At 40.8% G+C, this 21,962-nt stretch overlaps 1 protein-coding gene across 5 annotated transcripts in view; it reads left to right on the top strand.

Moving 5' to 3' along the window:
* Positions 1 to 21,164, top strand: part of FGF16 (fibroblast growth factor 16) — a 35,676-nt gene extending 14,512 nt beyond the window's left edge. For 4 of the 5 annotated variants that reach the window (XM_083159239.1, XM_083159241.1, XM_083159243.1 and 1 more), the window contains exons 3-4: positions 12,215 to 12,318; positions 19,334 to 21,164. In XM_083159239.1, coding sequence (XP_083015365.1) covers positions 12,215 to 12,318; positions 19,334 to 19,561 — 332 coding nt within the window. In that variant the 3' untranslated portion in view covers positions 19,562 to 21,164. The remainder of the gene's footprint in view (positions 1 to 12,214; positions 12,319 to 19,333) is intronic. The other variant, XM_083159240.1, reaches the window with a different exon arrangement.
* The last annotated feature ends 798 nt before the right edge of the window (positions 21,165 to 21,962 follow it).

Below are 21,962 nucleotides of genomic sequence, written 5' to 3'. Positions count from 1 at the left end.
TAACTGTCTTTCTGAGGCAGTGGCCATTTTGGGGTGGCATTCTCAATGGGGCGACTGGCTCACAGACTGCAGGTCCAGGCAGTGTGGGCTGTTGCTACACCACTGAAGAAATCCCCATCATGAAAATCTTGCATGCCCAAAATCTCTGTACTGTGAGCACATAGGCTTGAGAGTATGTATGCTATGCAAAGTTCTAGAGTCGGCTAGTCCTGCAAATACGTGCATGCATGCATATGCCTCACTTATAGTAGCCCTGAACTTGACGACTTTTGTGGACACATTGCAATAGGATTGTGTATAAATGTCTGCATTTCCGGGGCGGTATGAGGGACTGTTGCCAATATATCTAAGCCGCTGTACTTTGTCCCACTTGCGGCTAATTAGATTGCCCACAAAGTTAAGATACAAAATCACTTCTATATTTAATTTTTTTCTGGTAACGCCTGTGGTTGCTGTTCAACATATCTAAGAACCTCTGACCCAGAAAGTTAAACAGTAAATAAAGCTGATCAGGCAGATTTTGTTGCATTGGTTCAATACTCATCGTGCAATAATCCCGGCCTCTACATGACCTGTTTGGCTTGCTGCTATTATGCTAATCACTTACTGGTACTGCTCTGAATTTAGGTTTACTCCCAATTTCAGGAACTAGAAGAGAAAACAATTTGTATGATGGCAGAAAATGACAGGCTCTACTTACTCTTACACACTTCTAGTAAATTAAGTGTGATGTCCCCATATGGTGCATACTAAAAGATTGGCATTATTGCTCATTGCTGTCTCGGTTTGTAAAAGGGTTGTGATGGTCCCAGTTAACTCTAATATTAAATTACACAGGCAGCATCACTAACATAACATTACTTGTCAAAGAGTTGTTAGTGAGGCATAGCATACCTTACACCCATGATTGTAATGTTAGCTCTGACGTATTTATGTGTTAATTGCATATGTCTAACACTGACATTATATTTGTAATAACTTGGATGTATAGTATTTATAAGACTGCATAAATTAGGGCAATTGGCAATGTAGAAAGATTCTTTCCTATTCCATGGTATTAGAGAGGGCTTCACATGTGGTTCCAAAACATTCGTTCATCACTAGTGGCCACATCATCAGAGAAACTAAACCTTGTCACCAATAAGATACACATTTAGGATCAATAGTTTTAGGATCAATAGTTTTAGGATCAATAGTTTTATTACTCTAAAAAGCTCCTTTTTAAAAATATATATATGATTTACTATGACTGTATATAACAGTAGTCAGTGCACACATAAGGAGCCGCCTTATACAGCATTTCAAAAACGGTTCGAAATATTCTGACTTTCTCTAGAGGACTTGGCCTGTGCAGACATGTCATTAATTCCCATCACTGCAACCTCAAAATGTTAAAGTTACCAGAATATAATCTGAAGAACACAGGGTGGCCAGCAAACATCTAACTTGATTTATAGGTTTAAACTTTAACTCCAAATGGATAATTATTGTTTTAACTCTTATACATTCTTCAAAGTAATGCTATATACTGTAGATCAGGCATGTCCAAACTATGGCTCTCCAGCTGTTGCAAAACTACAAGTCCCATCATGCCTTGCCACAGTTTTGCTATTAGGAAGTGCTAAAACTATGGCAAGGCATGCTGGGATTGTGGTTTCACAACAGCTGGAGGGCCATAGTTTGGCCATGCCTGATATATTCAAGTGTAGAATGCCACATTCTCTGATACTGTTCATTTGATACTATTTGTTGGTCATAAGTTCTTTTTAGAAGCAGTGGTGAGTCGAATACATGTGCCTAAATGGACAGCGGTAGCTTATTATATGGATAGAAGATACTATACTATAGGAATAATAGTTTATTACATTCCCTTCTTTTAGAGGAACAGTTTATAGCAGGTAACAGTTCATGTCATGTATTTTTATTATTATCTTCCCTCATAGAAGTTTCTTGGCATCCGCTGATGACCATCTCCAGCTGAATACGCATGAAGATGTCATGGATGTTTCTGTAGATCTTGGTTGAGGTTCACAATGTAAAAAGTCCATTATACTTATGAGTATGAGAAAATAGGAATATGATGCCCATGTTATCTTCGGATTGTTGTTCCCATCACTATTGATCTGTCACAGATATTCCAACATTTACAATATCACGTTGATACAATTCCACAGTGGACAATAGAGACCTAAATACAGAGACTCATCACATTGTATATACGTAACAACCTTATTGCTTTCTCTTGTTCTTGCTCTTCCCAACAAATAGGAGACTGATGCTGATGTCTCCTGTCCATTTAGACAAAGCTGTCTCATTATTATAATGCAATAGTTACATGGCTCCGGCATGTTCTGCTGTTGTACAGTGGGTACTTATATGTTAGTTGGGTGTCCACTATAGTTAGTACGCTCATACCCACACTATCCATGTCGGCATGGAGTCGATTTTATATAGTGCGAGCTCAGTGAGCCACCGAGCCCGAAGCGTGGCGAGCGTAGCGGAAAACTAAGCAAATAGCTTAGTAGGCGACCAACTAACATATAAGTACCGTACAGTGTAACAAAATTCCAGCACAAACAGTCAACATACACAGAGAGGAAAGTCTAATATAATTCCATGATGAAAAGTTAAATACATGTTTGAACCAGTAACTTAGAGCAGTGTAAATATTGTAATGATCATATTTGGTGTAATATTATACTGTAATGCCAAGATAGCATCAGCAACACGCTATTCTCAATTTCAAATATTTCACCAAATATTACCCTATAAGAGTGCAAATGCTATTTGGACCTTGATAAAGATTCCAGTTGGAATTGCGTTGGTCGGGGGGGGGGGGCACATCCTGATGACAGTAATGAAATCCATTCACCGGCAACTGTCTGGAAGACCTGCATAGGTGTACTGCCTGGCACTACTATGCTCATAAAGAACTGCCTGACCGTTCCAGCACAGCCGGTAATTGGTTTGCGGTCCAGCTACTTTAGGATCCCTTCTTTCTATTTGCACTTTTTTGTCATTATTGTCATATGTGATTTGAATGAGAACATTTATGTATTTTGGATGTTTTTATGTACCCACTAAATTATACTATACATATATTCCTGAATTTCTCTCCACATGATCCATTGAACGGTTGAACCATATTAAAACAGAGAGAAGGAGAAAGGATACCACCTGATACTTTGTAGCGCTGGTGAAGATGAGTGCAACTTTTGTGTCATTTTATATCTTTGAAGGGTGAAGGAGAACCTTTCTGCACTAAACCATACTAGCAGCTTCTGCGCACTAAACTGAGATACATTTTTTTTTGTACACACTTTGGGGGAAATTTACTAAAGGAAATTTGTAAAAAAAATAGGTGTATTTGTATCCAGAAATACACTTATTTTTGAAATTTACTATCCCGAAAATACGGCAATTCGTATTCGAATTGATGTGCTATCAATACAAATACGAATTGCCGTATTTTCAGAATAGTAAATGTCAAAAATAAGTGTATTTCTGGATACAAATACACCTATTTTTTACAAATTTCCTTTAGTAAATGTCCCCTTTGTGTCTGAGGCACTCAAACAAATCCTATGGAAATGGAAAGCTACTCATTTGAGTTCTGAGGGAATATGGACCATACAGAAGATCTGTACTGTAGTTACACCGTCCTTGTCTAATGTTCTTCCCTAGTATAGAAATTGCACAAAGCTGCTGCAGACACGATGTTACATACACTACATCTCCATTTCATTGTATGTATGGACTTCCTCACACTATCTAACTGAATTGGATTCTGTGTGAGCAGCTGTGATCTAGTAATACCCCTTTCATACTGCCAAATATCCCCCAGTTTATTGCAAATGAACGTGCAACAACCTGGGAAACTGGTCAGTGTGAAAGGGTCCTGGAAGATTGTCCTGGGTCCAATGTTCCGGTATTTCATCCCGGGTCTTGACTATGGTTGGACCCGGGACAGTCACAGGTCCAGAGGCATTGTGAACGGGTATTGACCCAGGTCCTGTCCACTGCACTGTAAAGGCACCGCTGGGAGATGGTAACATCTCCCCGCACCGCCCGGCCCCGCCTCCCAATTTACGTCACCCGCGTGGCCTTATACTGGATCGGCCGGCTAGTGTGAAAGTGCTTGCAAGCCGGGTCGCAGATGGGATTTTGGACCTGGCTTGCAAGTGCTTTCCAGTGTGAAAGGGGTATAACTGACCTGTTGTGTAATTTCTACCCTACACTAACCATGGATATAACCGAACAAATGTACTATTTGTATGTTATTTATTGGTAATGTACCATTTCATGTTTTAGCACCTTTGTGTGGATTAGAAGTTGGATTTGCTTTAAAGGGATCAATTCATAGTAAATAGGTCTACCTTGTACATATAGTCATCCCCATCTTATCTTGCTTTATCATCTATTGTAAATTGTACTTTTATTTAGCCAAATCACAGAATCAATATGTAATCTTCTATCATATATATGGCATGTGATGTGTGTGTGTGATAAGAAGAAAATTGGTAACACATTTGGTAACACATTTATGGGGAGGTATCCTTAGTTCCTAGTGGTTCTGATCAGTCACGCTGTCACCAATAACTCCTTGTGTCTGCATTGAATAGGAAGACTCCAGAAAGCTGGCTTCAGACAGCTGGAATCCCTGCGCCTAGTTCGGGGCTTCTGCTTGAGTTAAGGGCTGGAGGCACATTATCATCCAAACTCCTGCCTAATTGCTGCATCTGGTGAATATGAGTACAAAGGGGCATGCCCAGGACATCACATACTGTGTTTTGACTGAAATTGCTACCAATAAACAGCTTCCATATGGAGCCAGTGACTCCCCGTGCTTTACTGTACAGCAAAGAGCATAGTTCTCCTTAGGGTAACTTGAAGTCTGTCTTAGTAATGAATCCTTTTGCTTTCAGCAAGTCTGGTGCTTAGGAAATCGTATTACCATGGTGGATGTCTTCATTGTGATTAAATAGGTTTCAATAGATCCTTGCCAACATGGCTTTTTTTTTTTTTGCTGTTTGACATACTGTAAGATGTTATGTCTTCTGAAGGTTTGTGAAAGGGATCATCCAATTCAATCCAGGGCTGCCAATAGGGGGGTACTGTGGGTACAGATGTCCCTGGCCCCGGCCTCCGGATGGACCCGGGCAGTTCATTTTGCCCATTGCAACCCCCCGACTGCCTCCGCTGCGCTGCACTCAGTGCACTGAACAAAGCAGGTCCCGGAGCGCAGGCTTATTCAACCAAGGATGCCAGTGGCCAATTCAAATTCTGCACCAGCTTTTGAGCCAATCAAAGTTCGTGAGCGGCTCTGATTGGCTCACTAGCCGTGCTGCATTTTAATTGCCCGCCGGCATCCAGAGTTGAAGAAGCCTGGGCTCCGGGCTGCAGCTCAGTGGAAAAGGAGATGGGGAGCAGGAGCCGGGTTACGTAAGTCAAGGGGGGAGGTGGCTCGGACTGGAAATGAGTCCCGGGCCCTAAAATTCCTGATGGTAGCCCTGTTTCCATCCATTTGGTTTATCAAATGTATACAGCATTGGGTACACTTGGAAAACTAAAGAGGTAAGTTGGGATAAAGTATGTTCTGCTTCTGTCCATTAGACAACAATTCCCCTGCCAAGTACACAGGACTCATTAAAGAAGTCTTTGATATTTAAAGGTACATAAAAGAAATGAGTCTGTTAGCTACAATGCCAGCTTTTATTTGACGAATTGCATCATCACAGCACAAACCGTTCTTCATCTATTAAAATACAAATGTGAGTTCCCTGCTGCTGCAACTAGTAATACACTTTAATGATTATATTGTGGCCACTTTGGAGCACATGTGCACAGTTCTCTATTCCTGTAACTGTATTGGAGGTTTGAGTCATGTGTTGTGTAGTTGGGATCAAGCTGTACTCTGTTTAATAATATTCACATCCTGTAACTCCCTACTAGAATGACCAAATGGTGTAATATGTATTTTCACTTGCTTTCAAATTGATGTTTTCATGAATGTTCCAGTTACCAAATCAATTTCTTGTCTGTAAATAGTTAAATCCAGGCTTTCGGGAACTTTACGTTAATCAGTAAAAAAAAATGCTTTGAGCCTTTCACTAAAATATAGATAGGTTGTTTTCAAATGGGAATAGGATCAGTATATAGTCATTTATTTGATGGTCAGTATATAGTCATTAATTCGACAACTCGCCCATATTATGGTAGGTTTACCCTGCCTACAACAAAGGTGTTTGCCAGTTCAATTTTACATAATTTGAGTTGGACACTTTTCTTTGACTGTGGCCCTGTTCTTCACCTAGAGGTAGCACATGCCCTCATTTGCTTTGTGACATCTTCAACAGTGTGACTCTGGCAGGAAATAAACAAGGGAACATTGATATTTTTGTTTTGGGTGTGTTCATAAAAGGTTAGAGATACATGTGGAATGGTAATCATTGACAATTTTATACAAATAGCATAAAACTAGACACTATGAGGGGAAATTTACTAAGATGGGAGTTCTATTTCACCTGGGATATTGCTATGTGCAATCAATATAAATCTACTTTATTTAGCACCTTCTAGAAGATAATAGATAGTATCTGATTGGTTGCCTATAGCAACATCCTATCTGAAATAGAACTCCCATCTTAGTAAATTTCCCCCAATGCTATTTATTTACTACTAGCGGGGGTACCTGGCGCTGCACAGATTTGGTTGTGCACTTAGTAATACTTGAACTTTATCCTTATCTTGTTTTAAGCTGGACAGCTCTTCCAACAGCCCCCGGAGGTGGCTGCCTAGTGTCATTCTTGGTGATGGGGTTTCGCCTGTAGCCATAATCCCCAGATATTCTCTGAGCAGCAATCTTCTTTATCTTTGTTTGTTTTTTTGTTGTTGTTTTGGTGCGGGTCAGGGGTGCGGGCAATGCCTTTGCCTTTTTTTTGTATCTGTAGCATTTTGTACATTTTTTTTATTTTCTTAGGAGTTTTGTATTTTTTGGAGGTATTATTTGCGAGTCTCAGCTGCTCTTGTTGCTTCCTTTTTTAGCATCACAGAATGCTCTGGTCAGAGATTTATTTAGTTTAGAAGGCATTGTAGCTCACCTGAACTCCCAGCCCTCCCAATTTTCCCTAACCAATTGCCACTCATCTGTGAAGTTTTCATCTAAAACTGGTCACTTAAAAGGCCGAGAACAGGCTCTCCTGGTCAATTTCTCCATGGCTCCCACCAACAGGAAATCGCACCAGGAACCCAAGAACACTTGTTAAGCATCCCAGACCATTTGTCATCGAAATCCATCTAGTGGAAGGCCCAGAATACCCTCCCCGGGTTTAAGGTTTGCCTAGTGTACACCAACTTAACACGGAACAGAGGTCCTGGCCACTGCAATGACTATTTGCCATTCCTCGATGAAGTTCTCATTCAAATCTGTCCAGTTGAAGGCATTGAACATGCTCCCCATGCCCATGGTGTGCCCAGCATACACCTCTCTGTGGTCGGCTCCTGAATCTGGCCAAATTTTTTAATTAAACACCAAGTATGTTATGCAACTTTGCCATATCTTGCTTCCCAGACCCGCTTTGTGTAGTGGGCTGACCCATTTTTTTGGCCCCCGAGTCCCCCATGGGGGAGATTGCTGGTTTTAGTGGCCATAAAAATTTAATCTGGACCCAATCAAGTCACCTCGCGTTGGTTTCATCCAAATCGGTTCAACAGTGTTTAAATGCATGACTATCAAATTACAGACAAGAAATATGTAAGAGATAATGGGGCAGATGTATGAACGGTCGTTATGAGGGAGAAGGGGTATTAGCGCACGTTATGTGCACTGATACCGCTTCTCCCCCATGTATGACGCGGCCGGGATGCGGTAATGGACAGGGGCGCTATGCGCCCCTGTCCATATCGGCGCTGCTATCAAAATGATAGCAGGCCGAATGTATGAACGGTCAGCATCGCTGACCGTTCCGCACGAAGCCGTGTTTGGCTTCGCCAGCATCAGGCTGGCGAAGCCCTATCTAAACAGCAGGGACAGCGCTGTCCCTGCTGTTAGGTCTGGGCTGCGCTGGGGATCTCGCGTGAACAGCGAGATCCCGCGCATGCCCAGTGCTGCCGGCCGGGGGACAGGAGATAGCGCATCAGTATTAACTGATGCGCTATCTTCAGAAAGGGACATCGCCGAAGGGGGGAGTTAACGCTCCCCCGCTTCGGCAGACAAGATGTTAATACATCTTGTCGATGTCCCTTCCTGCTTCGCCTCGCTATTGAGGCGAAGCAGGAAGTATCATAGCGGCGCGATAAGCGCTGCTATGATACATCTGCCCCAATGGGAGTTATACTGAAGATGAAATGTTGCTATCGGCAGCCAATTAGAATCTACTTATTTATTTAGCACCTGCTAAAAATGTGCCCATATTTTTTTAATGATAAACCTATAAACACATTAGTATTCATAGTGAGAGGTGTCCCAGGGGTACTGCACATTGTCCTGTCATATTTTTCATTGAAATAAGGATTGTCCTCTCCTTTTTCCCATAGTCTGGAGATGCAAATTAATATCCACATCAACTCACGGTGAGACCTGCATTATCAAATTGTCTAGTGAAAGTCACGGCCACAACCGTCAGAACAAATCCGACCACAGGTTTCTAGTCGCATTAAGCAATTTTCACTGTACTTGCTGCTGACTGGAGACACAGCAGCAGTCGCATTGGTAATGTGTATGAAACACCTAATGGACATTTCATATTTGACACCTTCATACAACAGAAGCACAACTTGAGTCCAAATACCATTACTGTACCTAGCAAACCATCTACCAATATGAAGGGCACCAAAATACTACAGTCTAAGGTTAACTGAGCGAGGAAACGCAATCATCTTGATTGCCGAATACTTAGTCAAATTTTATTTTATAAAAATGAATAACAAATTAAGGATTTATCATTTAACTTAAAACTCTCATTAAACAATCATGTGGCAGATGTTTTTTCTTATATACAGTAAGATCACTTTTTAAGACTTGCCCAAAATGGAAATCACATTCGCCAGCCTGTAAAGCATGTACTTATATTTGTTTTTATCTCTCTCTATAAAGCAATATAATATTAATACATACATAACATATACTATTTACATAACAGTGTAGCAGTAATTTTCCATTTAATATCATTTTGAAATCTTTACCAGAGGCAAGCAAGATACATATCTTCTGTTTATTAGTTACCAAATCCAGATGTGCTATTACAGATCTCTCCGTATAGGACACAATGTACTGCAGGCTTTATTCTGTGCAAAGTTTAAAAGTTTATGTTACGCAGCTCTTGCGCTAATGTATTGACTGTATATGAGCTAACAAGATACAACTGGCAGATCACAATAGCTGCCCATCTAATACTTCCAATTCTTTCCTTTGTATAATTATTCAGTAGGTTATATAAGTTAGGTGTGGTTAAAATGTATTTACCTGTAGAATCATCACATGTTAACATAGACCAGGGTTGCCGACTTTATTATTCTCCTCTCTGGGAGAAGCCCGGAGAGGAGAGTTTGGTACTTATGTAGTATCTGGGCTGCCGATTTCTAAATCGGGTCGGATCGGGAGATCGCATCGCATCGCATGCGACCATGCGATTCGATGCGATGCGATGACCCGATTTTTCCATAGGAATCAATGTTAAAATGGACTGAGTCCATTTTAACATGGAATTCAATGGGAAAAATGGGTCCTTTTCATACCCCTACTATCCAAGTGGGCATGGAGTTGGATATAAACCTGTGGCGAGCGTAGCGAGCCACCGAGCCCGAAGCGTGGCGAGCGAAGCGAGCCCCGCGAGGGGACGAATACCGTCCCCTCGCGGGGCTCGCTTCGCTCGCCACGCTTCGGGCTCGGTGGCTCGCTACGCTCGCCACAGGTTTATATCCAACTTCATGCCCACTTGGATAGTAGGGGTATGAAAAGGACCCATTTTTCCATAGGAATCATTTTAACATTGATTCCTATGGAAAAATCGGGTCATCGCATCCGATATCGGATGCGATGCGATGCGATGCAATGCGATATCGCATCGCATCGCATCTGATTGTATGCCTTAACTTAAGGCATACAATCAAAAAATCGGCAGCCCAGATACTACATAAGTACCGAGAGTTTCAGCAGCCGCTCAGGGGGCGGGGCTTAAGTGTGACTTCACTAGGCCTCGCCCCCATGATGTTAAACCAGCGAATTCACGGATCTCCGTGGAGGGGGCGGGGGTAAAATGACGCGATTGTGTCATTTTAGCTCTGCCCCCTCCTCTGAGACCCGAGGATTGCAGCATTTTAATGCCGCGATCCGGAGGACAGCGAGGGTCCCCCCTGAATCCGGGAGGGTTGCCCACCCTTCCGGGGGGCTGGGAGGGGGACCCGATTTTCGGGAGACTCCCGGAAATTCCGGGAGGGTCGGCAACCCTGACATAGACACATATTAGGGAAAAAAAGAAACTCCTCTAATCTATGCACACAGAGAGAGCAGGTTCTTTTTGGGGGGGACTTACGACCTCAGATTTTGCTCAGTGGAATTTGCTGAAATTATCTCATTTAAAAAGGATGCTACTGTGTTATATGTACAGAGAGAATTATAGGATGGACTATCAGAAAAATATGACGGCATGCAGTGTGCAACTTCTGAGTAGTTATCGATGTAAAGAAAACCACAGCTCTTTTTTGCGTTTACGTAACAGCACAATAATATAGGACACTGTTATAAACACAACATATGATAATATGTTCTAAACATCTCAGTGGCAAACGCAGGATTTTTAGAGGGGGGTTTCAAGATGTGATCCAAAGTCTGCCACTCTGCAGCATATTGGAGTAAGTACCTGAGTCTGGGGGAGTGGTTTTAGTAATTAGTCTTTTTATACACTGGATACTGTGCGGAATACAGTATTAATATTTAACAGTACAGATTGTCTATAGTTTCGGCTTTTTCAAACATTTAAATAAGATAAGTGGCCAGGAAAAGGTTAAACTTAAAATAAATAAATAAATAAATAAATACACATACATAATAGAACCAATGCTGCACTTTCTAAGCTCACATTCTCCCACCTCATGTTAAGGCTCCTGTCACTTCCTCCTGGTAGCTACTCTTTGGTCCATTGTGATGTTTGAGGGCTCAGAGCCACACATACAGTAAATGTGGTAGAAGAGTCTGCTCCCATAGGGCATGTGCAGCAGCTCTGCCTTGTCCCTTACACTGATGTGGTGGCAGCTCTATTGATCATATTATATACCAGTGCTATTGTTGTCATAATTATTTAAGACACTTGCCAAGAGGAGGGGGGGTTCTGGGCAACCAGAACCCCCCCCCCGCCACCACCACCACCTGCGTTTGCTTATGCATCTATATGGGGAAGCTATTTCAAGCTATACCGGGTAAATCTTACTACAGGTAGGGGTTGTCCAGTTGATGTATAATCCCTGATTAGAAAGAGACATTTCTATATAACTAGGAATTAGACTGCATACCTTGTGTCAAAGAAAATATATTTCATTGTTTTCTCTGTGGACATCTGTAATACTGAAAGGGGCATTGGCCACAAGAAAATGCTGAATGGGATATTTTCTGGTGGTCACCGCTCCTTGATGTGTACAACCCCAAGCCGGAAATTTCAGTTTAGTTGACATGAGCCCTTTTTTTTTTAATGTATCCTTTCTAATAATAATAATGAGATATGAGCAACGTAGAGGAAATGGCAGTCTTAAAAGTCAGTAAATATGGAGGAATAAGCTAGACCAGTGGTTCCCAAACTTTATAAATATTTATCACGGCACCCCTAGGCCAAAATTTTATGCTGAGAATTTCAGTCAAAAATATTAAATAAATAAGTTGTGATTTAATTTTATCCTTAGGTCCAGTTATGTGATGATTCACTTCTGTTTACCCACATATTTTATGATTGGCAGCCACAAGCACTGATTTTGCCTATTTCATTGACCATAAATAATTTGAATTGGTTCTGGACCACCAACTTGAGGCACCCCTCCAAGTGCTCCAAGGCACCCTTTTAGTTTGTGACATTATGGTATTCATAAAATGTTTTAATGAAATATATCCTTAATAATAATATGACAAGATTTCAGAGTTGTGTTACAAGTTTGTCTGTAAGATTACCAGCTGATTTTTGGATTTGTGACATGTAAGGTTCATATTGTACATGTGTTTATCTCTTAGGTATTTTGGAGTTCATTAGCTTGGCTTTTGGTCTTGTCAGTATCCGTGGTGTGGACTCTGGACTTTACCTGGGAATGAATGAAAGAGGAGAACTGTATGGGTCGGTAAGTTTGAATCTTTCATGACTTTCCTAGTTTACAAGTTGTAACCACAATCACAGCAAAAACCAGCACTGCACTGATTGATAGTGTGGACCATAAATGGCATAAGGAGTCTTTAAACTACACGGATGATGCTCTCTGGTTTGGTCACAGTATGCTTACAACATAGTTTCTAGATCGATTATTTCGGGAGATTGCCAAATGAGCAGACTATGGGACTATTCCTTATGGTGTGTACACACGGTTGATTAAGCTTGCTATCTGATCCTGTTGCGATCAGATCGCATGGGGATCGAATCGCACGGCAAGCCACCCAACGTGCATGCGATTTTGACTATATAGTACAGATTTGAACTATATAGTCATTGCTGCCCAGTCTATCTGGGTTTCAATTTGTGCTGTGCGGGAGCGCGCATCGGGATCACATCGGGATCGCAAGGTAAAAAAACCTGTGCAATGTGCATGCAAACCCGATGCGATTTTGACTATATAGTCAAAAATGTATGCTAGATTGTACCGTGTGTACACACCATTACACTACTTTTGGTGACTTGCAATTATGTGTGTAATTAGCAGACTGTTACCTATCCTGACTGACCAGATCAGATTTGTACTTATTCAATACTTTTTTTATACATAAAAAGGAGCACTGGAATAGTGTAAACATTTCTACAATAACACCATAGCCTGCTTAACTACTTTTTTATGATTGAACACTACAGTCATGGCCAATATCAGTGGTGATGATGAAAACACACAGAGAGTGTGTGTGTGTTTTCATCATCTGCATTCATCAACAAGACTCCAGAGAGCTCAGTTTAGTTAGATAGTATACAGCAGTGGTTCTCAACATCGGTCCTCAAGGACTCCCAACAGTTCATGTTTTTCAGGTGTCCTCACAGAATTGCAGGTGAAATAAGTAGCTCCACTTCTGATCTTTTAAAATGTGTTAGTAAATAATGAGTGCACCTGTAGGGTGCACTGTTGGGGGTACTTGAGGACCGAGGTTGAGAACCACTGGTCTACAGGTTAGTACAGCTATAACATTAATACTACTGATAGGTGAAGTAAATAACATTGATTATGTCTTTACAATGGCATCTGGGAAGGGGTGGGGTTTATTAGGTAGCCAGTGAGCTGATGTGTTGGAAGAGGGAATATGTGCAAGCATAAGAATATAAGTGAACTGATGATAGGGTCATGGATGCCCAAGACTCATTGTGCATGTGGGAAGGGAAGGCTAGTCTCTGTGGTCCTATCCCATGGTGTAACACAAATAGTATAATGTTGGCTGTGATATAAAACTGTCAGAACACACAGTGCAACACAGCTTATCTTATTCACCAGGGAATGCAAAGGCAGCAATAAATGCAACCGTAAAATCCTGGGAGGTGCTTCTAGTCGGGGGTTGCAATCTACATTGGATCACTCATTGGATTCCAGTTTACTCATTGGGTTCTAGTGTACATGAAAAGGTCTCTTCACTCATTGGATTCCAGTTCACTCATTGGGTTCTAGTGTACATGAAAAGGTCTCTTCACTCATTGGATTCCAGTACACTCATTGGGTTCTAGTGTACATGAAAAGGACTCTTCACTCATTGGGTTCCATTTGCAATACAACTTCTCCCTGATAAAGCAGAAGTTGTTTTACAACCAAGTGGTCACATTGACCGCAGATGTCATCATGGTATCCTAGGCACCGGTACAAATGTTAAGATCCTTACTAGAAATAGATAAATCAGTAACGTAATTCAATTAACTCAAAGAACAGCAAAAAAAAAAAAAAACACTATGCCTATTGTGCCATACTTTCAACAGAACCTCACCCAGTTTTTACTTCGTCAAGCTGTGCTCACTTGTGATAATCACATTCTTTAATTTGAAAAACATCTTGATCAGTGAAGCTGATAAAACATTAGTAATTAGGTTACAAACAGTAACCCCACCTCTTGTGTGCCCAAGGGCCCAACTAAATAAGTGTGTTTGTAGTCAGCTGGAAATTGGATGACATGTTCCTTGCTTTGCAGCTGGTTACCCATTTATTTAACCCATGCAGTGAAATGAAAAACAAGTCATTCTTCAGTTAAATACATAGGGTCAAATGGACCAAACTTCAAAAAGCTGGAGTGATAAACAACCAGCCAATCATCTCCCAACTGTCAACCCAGCCTGTAACATGACAGTTAGGAGCTGGTTGGCTGGTGCAATATTTCTCTCCTCTTTATCACTGTTTCAAGCTTGGTCCATCTGGCCCATGGTCACAAGCCTCCTCTTTAAAGAGAAAATACTGATTATTTGTATTTGGGGTTATTTTTCACGTTTGCATTTATAAACATTTGGAAATAGTGCATAAGTCATGACGTTTTTTTTTATTTAGATTTTCATTCATTAATAAAAACTTTCGTCAACCTGCAGACAGGATTTAAAATCAAGGTCCTTAAGGCACACTTACGGCTATTTCACACTGTCCGGCTCCTGCCAGACAGCGAAATCCCACTATTGTGTCCATTCACACGGGACGGCCACGGCCCGGCCGTCCTGTTGCAGCCAGACCCCGCCACTGGGAGGGACGGCTACCGGGCTGTGGCCATCCCCTCCATGATAAACTACTGTGTGCTGCACGGATTCCTGGCCGTGCAGGTTTTCGTCACCCGGCAGGAGCCAGAATGTGTGAAACCGCCCTAACATTCCAGATTGTAAAGATAGCCATACTTAAGCACAGGTGATTTCATTAGTGCCACAGTTATTTTGATTTAGTCGTCTCTTGTCAAGCATGGATATCACTAAAACCTGGACAGTTATGGGGCCTACACACATAGCGATGTGTATAGGGCTTCCTAGCTATGCTAGGTTGGTCTCTGCTGCAGTACTGTCGCTCAGCACACAGCGCTGACAGCCCACACACAGCACGAGCTGTCAGTGCCAGATGTCATCCTGTGGAGAATGCTGCCCATCAATCTCTGCCAGTGACATGCGGGGATGCGCATTGCTGTTGCTATAGCTCCTACACACACACACACACCAATGTAGGGGCATTTTCTAAGCGACTTTGCCAAACTAAGCAATGCCTTAATATCAGCATGTGTGTAGGCCCCATTACTATGCCTTGATAATTGACGTTAGTAAACACTAAACTAAAGGGTAAAAATGATTGTATTATGTAATATTCATACAATACATTGGAACGGTGCCCACACTGGCAGGAATTTAAGTAGTAGAGTGCTTGAATATTGGAGGGTTAGCGCTTTCTCTACTTGAGGTACCAGACCAATTCAAAAGTGATGCCACATAACATTACACTACACATTATATTTAAATACTTTTAAGAATCAATCAATTTGGTAAACATTTATACACAATGTGGTTTACTTGATATACATACTTGGTATACATTTATAATCATACTTGCCTACCTGACCCTCTCCATGAGGGAGAAAATTCTCTGTTCCTGGACTTCCCTGGTAATGTATGATTGTCATCACCTGTGGGGAGCTAGGTCAGTGATAAGAAAGGTGTTTCACCACAGGTGATGGAAATCCTACATTACCAGGAAGTGCAGGAACAGAGTATTTTCTCCCTGATGGCGAGGGTCAGGTAGGCAAGTATGATTATAATATACTGTCATTGCTGACTGAGTCAGCGTCGCTCACATTTGTTATATAAATTCAAATTAAAAATGTGTAAAAAAATATATAAAATTTCCTATATAAGGTAAACATTACAGTTCATTATGATGAATACATGTTTGCTTGGCAATTTTCACATTTATTTTGAAAACGTCACTTGGCACTCAAAGGGTTAAAGACTAATACAATCAAATATCTAATTGTGCACACACTACATCCTAATTGCTATGATGTGTCTAGAGTGGTTATATAGTGTAGGAAAACCTAAAGCCTATCATTTTAAAACAGTTTTTCTGATTTCTCATACATCCTGTACTAGATGTACCCATAGAGATAATTGATTCAGAATCTTCATGAGCTGGAAGAATGGGTTGACATAGAATACAAAACTGTGCCCCATAGTTAGTGGAGCCACCAGGTTCCTTAAGTGCTGGGTTAAATGCAGTGAACCAGTGGCACCTCCCAAAATCCGACCTTGTACCAAATGTGAATGGTTAAGCTGTGTACACATGTTGCGATTTAGCTAGCCGATTTTGACTAGTCAAAATCGCCTAGATTAGCCAAAATTGCATCATGTGTACACTGCGGGCGATAGCGCTGCTCGGACCCGGAGTGTAGCTATCACCCAGTGATATTTACAGTGCAGGCAAGGCAATATTGATTAGCTGCACGTCTATGTGTATTTGGCCTAAGCCAGCAGCCTGCCCATGTATACACCCATTGACCTTTGTTACAGATATCTATGCAGTCTCTCTTTAAGACATGTAGTGCAATATATCTTAGGTGTATGTCTGTATCAGTAACCATATATAGTTCAGTGAGTTTGTAAGCAGTACAAGTAAAATCCTTTATTTTACATTTGCAACAACAAAGTCAGTAGTAGAATTACCCATCATGGTTCAGTCCGAACCCAAGGGGTCAGTTCATTGCAGTTATATTTTCTGCGAGATGTTGGGTTTGGTGCACTACCTGTGTTGGACATGCTTGGCCACTGATCAGTACTCATCTAGGAAGTTTGTCCTGTTATTATAAAAAAAAAACAGTTGTTGCTGTGCCCTTTAGATACAGAAATCTGATAACATTACATATCTGAATGTTTGGCCATGTTTCATCCAATCCCGCCATCTTACACCTGATGCTGGGATAGTATGGCTGATGTGAGGTGCATCTAATGGCTGTAAGGGGAAGCCGTGCTCTCCCTGCTCTGGCCTGACTGGACAATAGAATGAAATAGAGAACATTGCCCATATTAGAGGTCTTGTTACCTTGTATATTGCTTTTTGTGTCTACTCACTCAGCATTGCACTATGCAGAAAGAATATTCTGTAAAAAGAAAAAGGGTCCATTTTTTCTTCTCCTGCGAAGTCTCGCTTTTCAGAAACATATATACATATGGTAGTCATTTCATGATTAAAAATGTGTTTCTACAATAGCCTGCTCTCTTCCCTCTGCGGATTTGAGCTGGCCCTGCGATGTGTCACTTGCAAGCCAGCTTCTTTTATGTCAAAGCTGTAAAATTCATGTTGAAAACATATACTGTCTGTGCCAAGGCATAAGGGAACAATCTTCAAAAAATCTATGTACAGGTGGAGATTTTCCTATTAAAATGATCAAAGACACAATTAGCAACGCTAAAAGAAAAACATTCTTGGTCCAAAGGAAAAAGTCAAGGATTTTTTTTTCTTCCCAGAGCTCCAGCTGGAAGAACACAAGCAAAAATCATAGTTGTTTAACTCATACCTTGCCAGATTGGTATCTGGTACTTCAGGGTTATGGGCACCAACATAGGGAAGGTAGCGGATTATGCGTAGATTTCCTGGTTCTTTTCTCTATAAACTGTTCAACAACGACCACATCTGTTAGATAAATTGAATGATTGCATCCAAATTATAGGGACCATGTAATGCGTGGGACCGCCGTCGAATGTCACGTCGATGCATAGTATGTGCTGCGCATAATATTTCTCGAATTGCAGAAGCGATGGCACATGGTTCTTAACCACATTCGATTGCTTGAATACAATCCGCAGGTGGGGGTGGAGGGAGCGCTTTCGGTGATGTGGGCTTTGAGGAGGGGGCCGGAGGGACCACTGCCGGCTATGCAGTAGCACTAGTGGGTAGCGGGGGTCAGCAGTGTTGGCAGAATTGTTTAAAACACTGGGCAGCCATAAGATGCGATTGGATGAGATGGACATTGCACTTAGATGTTGCATCGAATCCAATTGCATAAGTGTATGGGCAGCATTAGATTGCTCTTTAAAGCTTTCCATAATTCACCATATCCCTTTGTCTACATTCCAGATCTCCTTTCCATTCTGTAGTAGTGGTGTGTGGAGTAGTGCCACATTTGATTTATATATTATTTTTTTAGAGACAAAACCAATTGCGGTTTATTTACTATGATGGGAGTTCTATTGAAGATGGGATGTTGCCCATAGCAACCAATCAGAATCTACTTATTATTTATTTAGCACCTTCTAGAAGACAATAGATATAATCTGATTGGTTGCCCATAGCAACATCCCATTTTCAATAGAACTCCCATCTTTGTAAATAAACCCCATATAATATATTTGAAAGAATAATTGAAGAGTGGTAGATCTTTTTATATACATTTTATGATAATTGAATAGAAACCGTGTTAGTTGTACATTACCGTCAATTCTATTCTGCAGACTAATAATTATCTATACTTTTACATTTATTCTCAAAATGAGAACTGAAAATGCAAAAAGGAAACACATTTTCGAATAAAAGTTCAGTAATGTGTTGATGGGGTCTATAGTACCTTAAGGGGCCATACAGACAGTACCACACATAAGATGCTTTAGGGAAAAAGCCCAGTGTCTCTGTTAACGCCTTTAATATACTGAGAAACATATGTTGGAGACAGTAACTATACAGCAGTAGAATAGTGCCACATAGTGGCCAGATTCTCCTGAAAAATGATGAATGTGGCATGTTGTAGATATATAGGGGTAAAATTACTAAAATGGGATGATGAAATGGGCAACCAATCAGAATCAACTTCTTATTTGTTTAACACCTTCTAGACTATAATAGATAGTATCTGATTGGTTGCTATGAACAACATACCATCTTCAAAAGAACACCCATCTTAGTAAATTTACCCTATGATGTTGCTCAGTGATTTAAAATAAAAGTAACAATAATGAATAGAACCTGAACATTACTTTAATAAAATAAAAAATATATATATTTTTTTTTAATTAAGGGATAAAACAATATTAATGTGTTTCCTTTTTTACAAAGTGTGTAGAACTGATAGTAAATGTGTTTGCCATGTGACCTTTTCTTTCTGTATTTGATAGTTATATGGTAATCACTTTGTGTGCTGTACCTCACCAGTCTGTTCTCTTCTCTTTGACAGAAGAAGCTGAACAGGGAGTGTGTTTTTCGGGAGCAATTTGAAGAAAATTGGTACAACACTTACGCATCCACCTTATATAAACAGTTCTATGTTGCCCTGAATAAAGATGGTTCTCCAAGAGATGGATTCAAGACTAGAAAACAACAGAAGTTCACACATTTCCTTCCAAGGCCTGTGGAGGCTTCTAAAATACCAGTCATGTACAGAGACCTCTTTCACTATAGGTGATGTTCCACTGGCTACTGATGCTAATGTACATAACAGAGACTTACCTTGGCTGGAGCGCTGTTTAAAGCTATTACTTACCTGAACGCACAATTCCTTTAAACCGTTGTGAGAGGACATTTTTAAAAGTTTTGTGACCTAGAAGGGAGAGAGATGGCCTTCAGAATATAGACCACTTTTCCTTTTTATATTAAAGAGATGCTTACTTTTGTAAATAATAAGACAATGGGTACTTTGTACCATTCTCTACAAACAAACCTATACCACTGGTTACCAGTCTCTGGAACCCAATATAAATATCCATTCCTGATATTGGTTGAGTTAAAGCCTTTAGTAGACAAGAGGCAGAGAATAATGGCCCGTTATGCACCTTTATTTACTAAAGGCTTTGAACTGAGAGTAATGGTACTGTGCTTGAATGTAAGAGAGCATTATCATAGTAAGGGGATCACTTGTTTGTTCCTTCTTTTCTTTTAAAGAAACTAAAATAAAAAACACAAACCTGAAGCGGGATTCTTTCTGGAATCTCTGACAGGGTGAAATAAGAGGCGTGCGCCATTAATGACACACCCGTGCAGTGGTTTTACAAATAAACCGATCATTAAATGGACCATCAGCTCATGTTAGAAATACACATGTACCATTCCTAACGACTGTGAACTATCACTGAAACCGTCCACAAGCACAACGTGACTAGAAGCTGTGGGGAGCGGCTACATTGTGGTTTATGAGTTTTGTCACTATACCGCAATATTACAGTGTTATTCTCACTAGTAGCTTTCCTCAGCTTGACATAACTCTTCTATAACCACATACATATGTGTGTGTGCATATATACACACACACACAAACACACACGCATACATATACAGTGTCGGTATGTACACCTTGATGTGACACATTCCTCTTAGACAGATGGCTCGGCCTGGCTACTGCCATGTAACCCACAAGGCCCCGCACCCTCTATTGTATCTGTAAGGTTGCAGGGGAGACTTAGGTGTAAACAGTGCAATCAACAATCTATAAAACAGACACTCATCACACCATTTGCCTAAGTGACAAGTGCTCCATTTGTTTGTGGCTGTGCATATTCTATATTGCAGTAAATTAAATTTCACATACCCACTAATCGTTCACATATGTATGTGTATTTAATGTAGGCACTTAAGATAAGGCCAAAAATATTATTTTGAATGTTAAAAAAATTGATTGCAACATTGGATGTATATATGTCAACTTAGCACCTCTAAATGACTAGGATGGATGATCGAACATCCCATGAAGAGAAATGACAACAAAACCAAGGAACTGACTACCCTTTTGTATCCAATGGTGACCTGGGTAATGTTCTCCTGAAGATACGGCTGTGGAACCTAACCCCCTGAACTCACGATGCTCCTGTTTTCAAGGAACTTTATATAGATGCAAGCATAGATACTGTGCATAAGGATGAAAACTATTTATAAAATGTATATGATATTTATTTTATATATTTATTTATTTCAAATAATTTTATTTTTAATGAGAGATGCCTATGACCAGATTTTTCATCAGGAGGAGAAAACGGTCCTACTGACACATTAAAGAAATTAAGAATCATTTTGAGTCTTTCAGAGCTTATTGGCAATAAAATTGTCGTTATATTGTAAGCTGGTATGTGATTAATGGTTGTCGTTGTTGTTGTATTGCGCTTTTATTATTGTGTATGGAGCTGGAGTTGCACTGCCCGGATTCAGTACTGAATCCCGGCGGTCGGGATCCCGGCGTTCAGAATCCCGAAGCCGGAATCCCGACAGCCAAAATCCCGAAAAGGGGGGGACGTGGATCACCCCCCCTTGCGGGCTCGCTGCGCTCGCCACGCAGCGGGCCCCGTGCCTCGCTACGCTCGGCACACTAATTTATTCTCCCTCCAGGGGTGTCGTGGACACCCCAGGAGGGAGAATGTGTCGGGATTTCGGCGGTCGGGATTCCAGCGTCAGGATTCTGAACGCCGGGATCCCGACCGCCGGGATTTTAACTGCATCCCGCACTGCCCATACCTCTTGGAAACCCTTGTCAGATTCCCTAGAACAGAAAATCGAGTCGCACATTAATTGAATGACTGTTTTTTGCAAAGCTGATATGGTAACAAACAAATGTGTTATATTAGATACATTTATCTAGTTACAAATTGGCACATTACATGTAGGACAAATATAATTGTCCTCGGGGCCACATTTCTCTGTTGGTGGGTAATTTATACAGTATCCACTAGGTAAGCTAGAAAATATATGGTAATACATATTAATGCTTTTTGTAGATTTTATCTATCCATCATATATAGTTACAAGATCAAACATGTTAACCCAGTCACATATTAAATAAACATACTTTTTAGTGGCTCTGTGCTAAGCCTTTGGAGAGT

The sequence above is a fragment of the Crinia signifera genome, chromosome 9 (genome assembly GCF_055691185.1).
Source record: "Crinia signifera chromosome 9, ASM5569118v1, whole genome shotgun sequence".
Lineage (NCBI taxonomy): Eukaryota > Metazoa > Chordata > Amphibia > Anura > Myobatrachidae > Crinia > Crinia signifera.
This window is presented reverse-complemented; position numbering and strand designations above follow the sequence as displayed.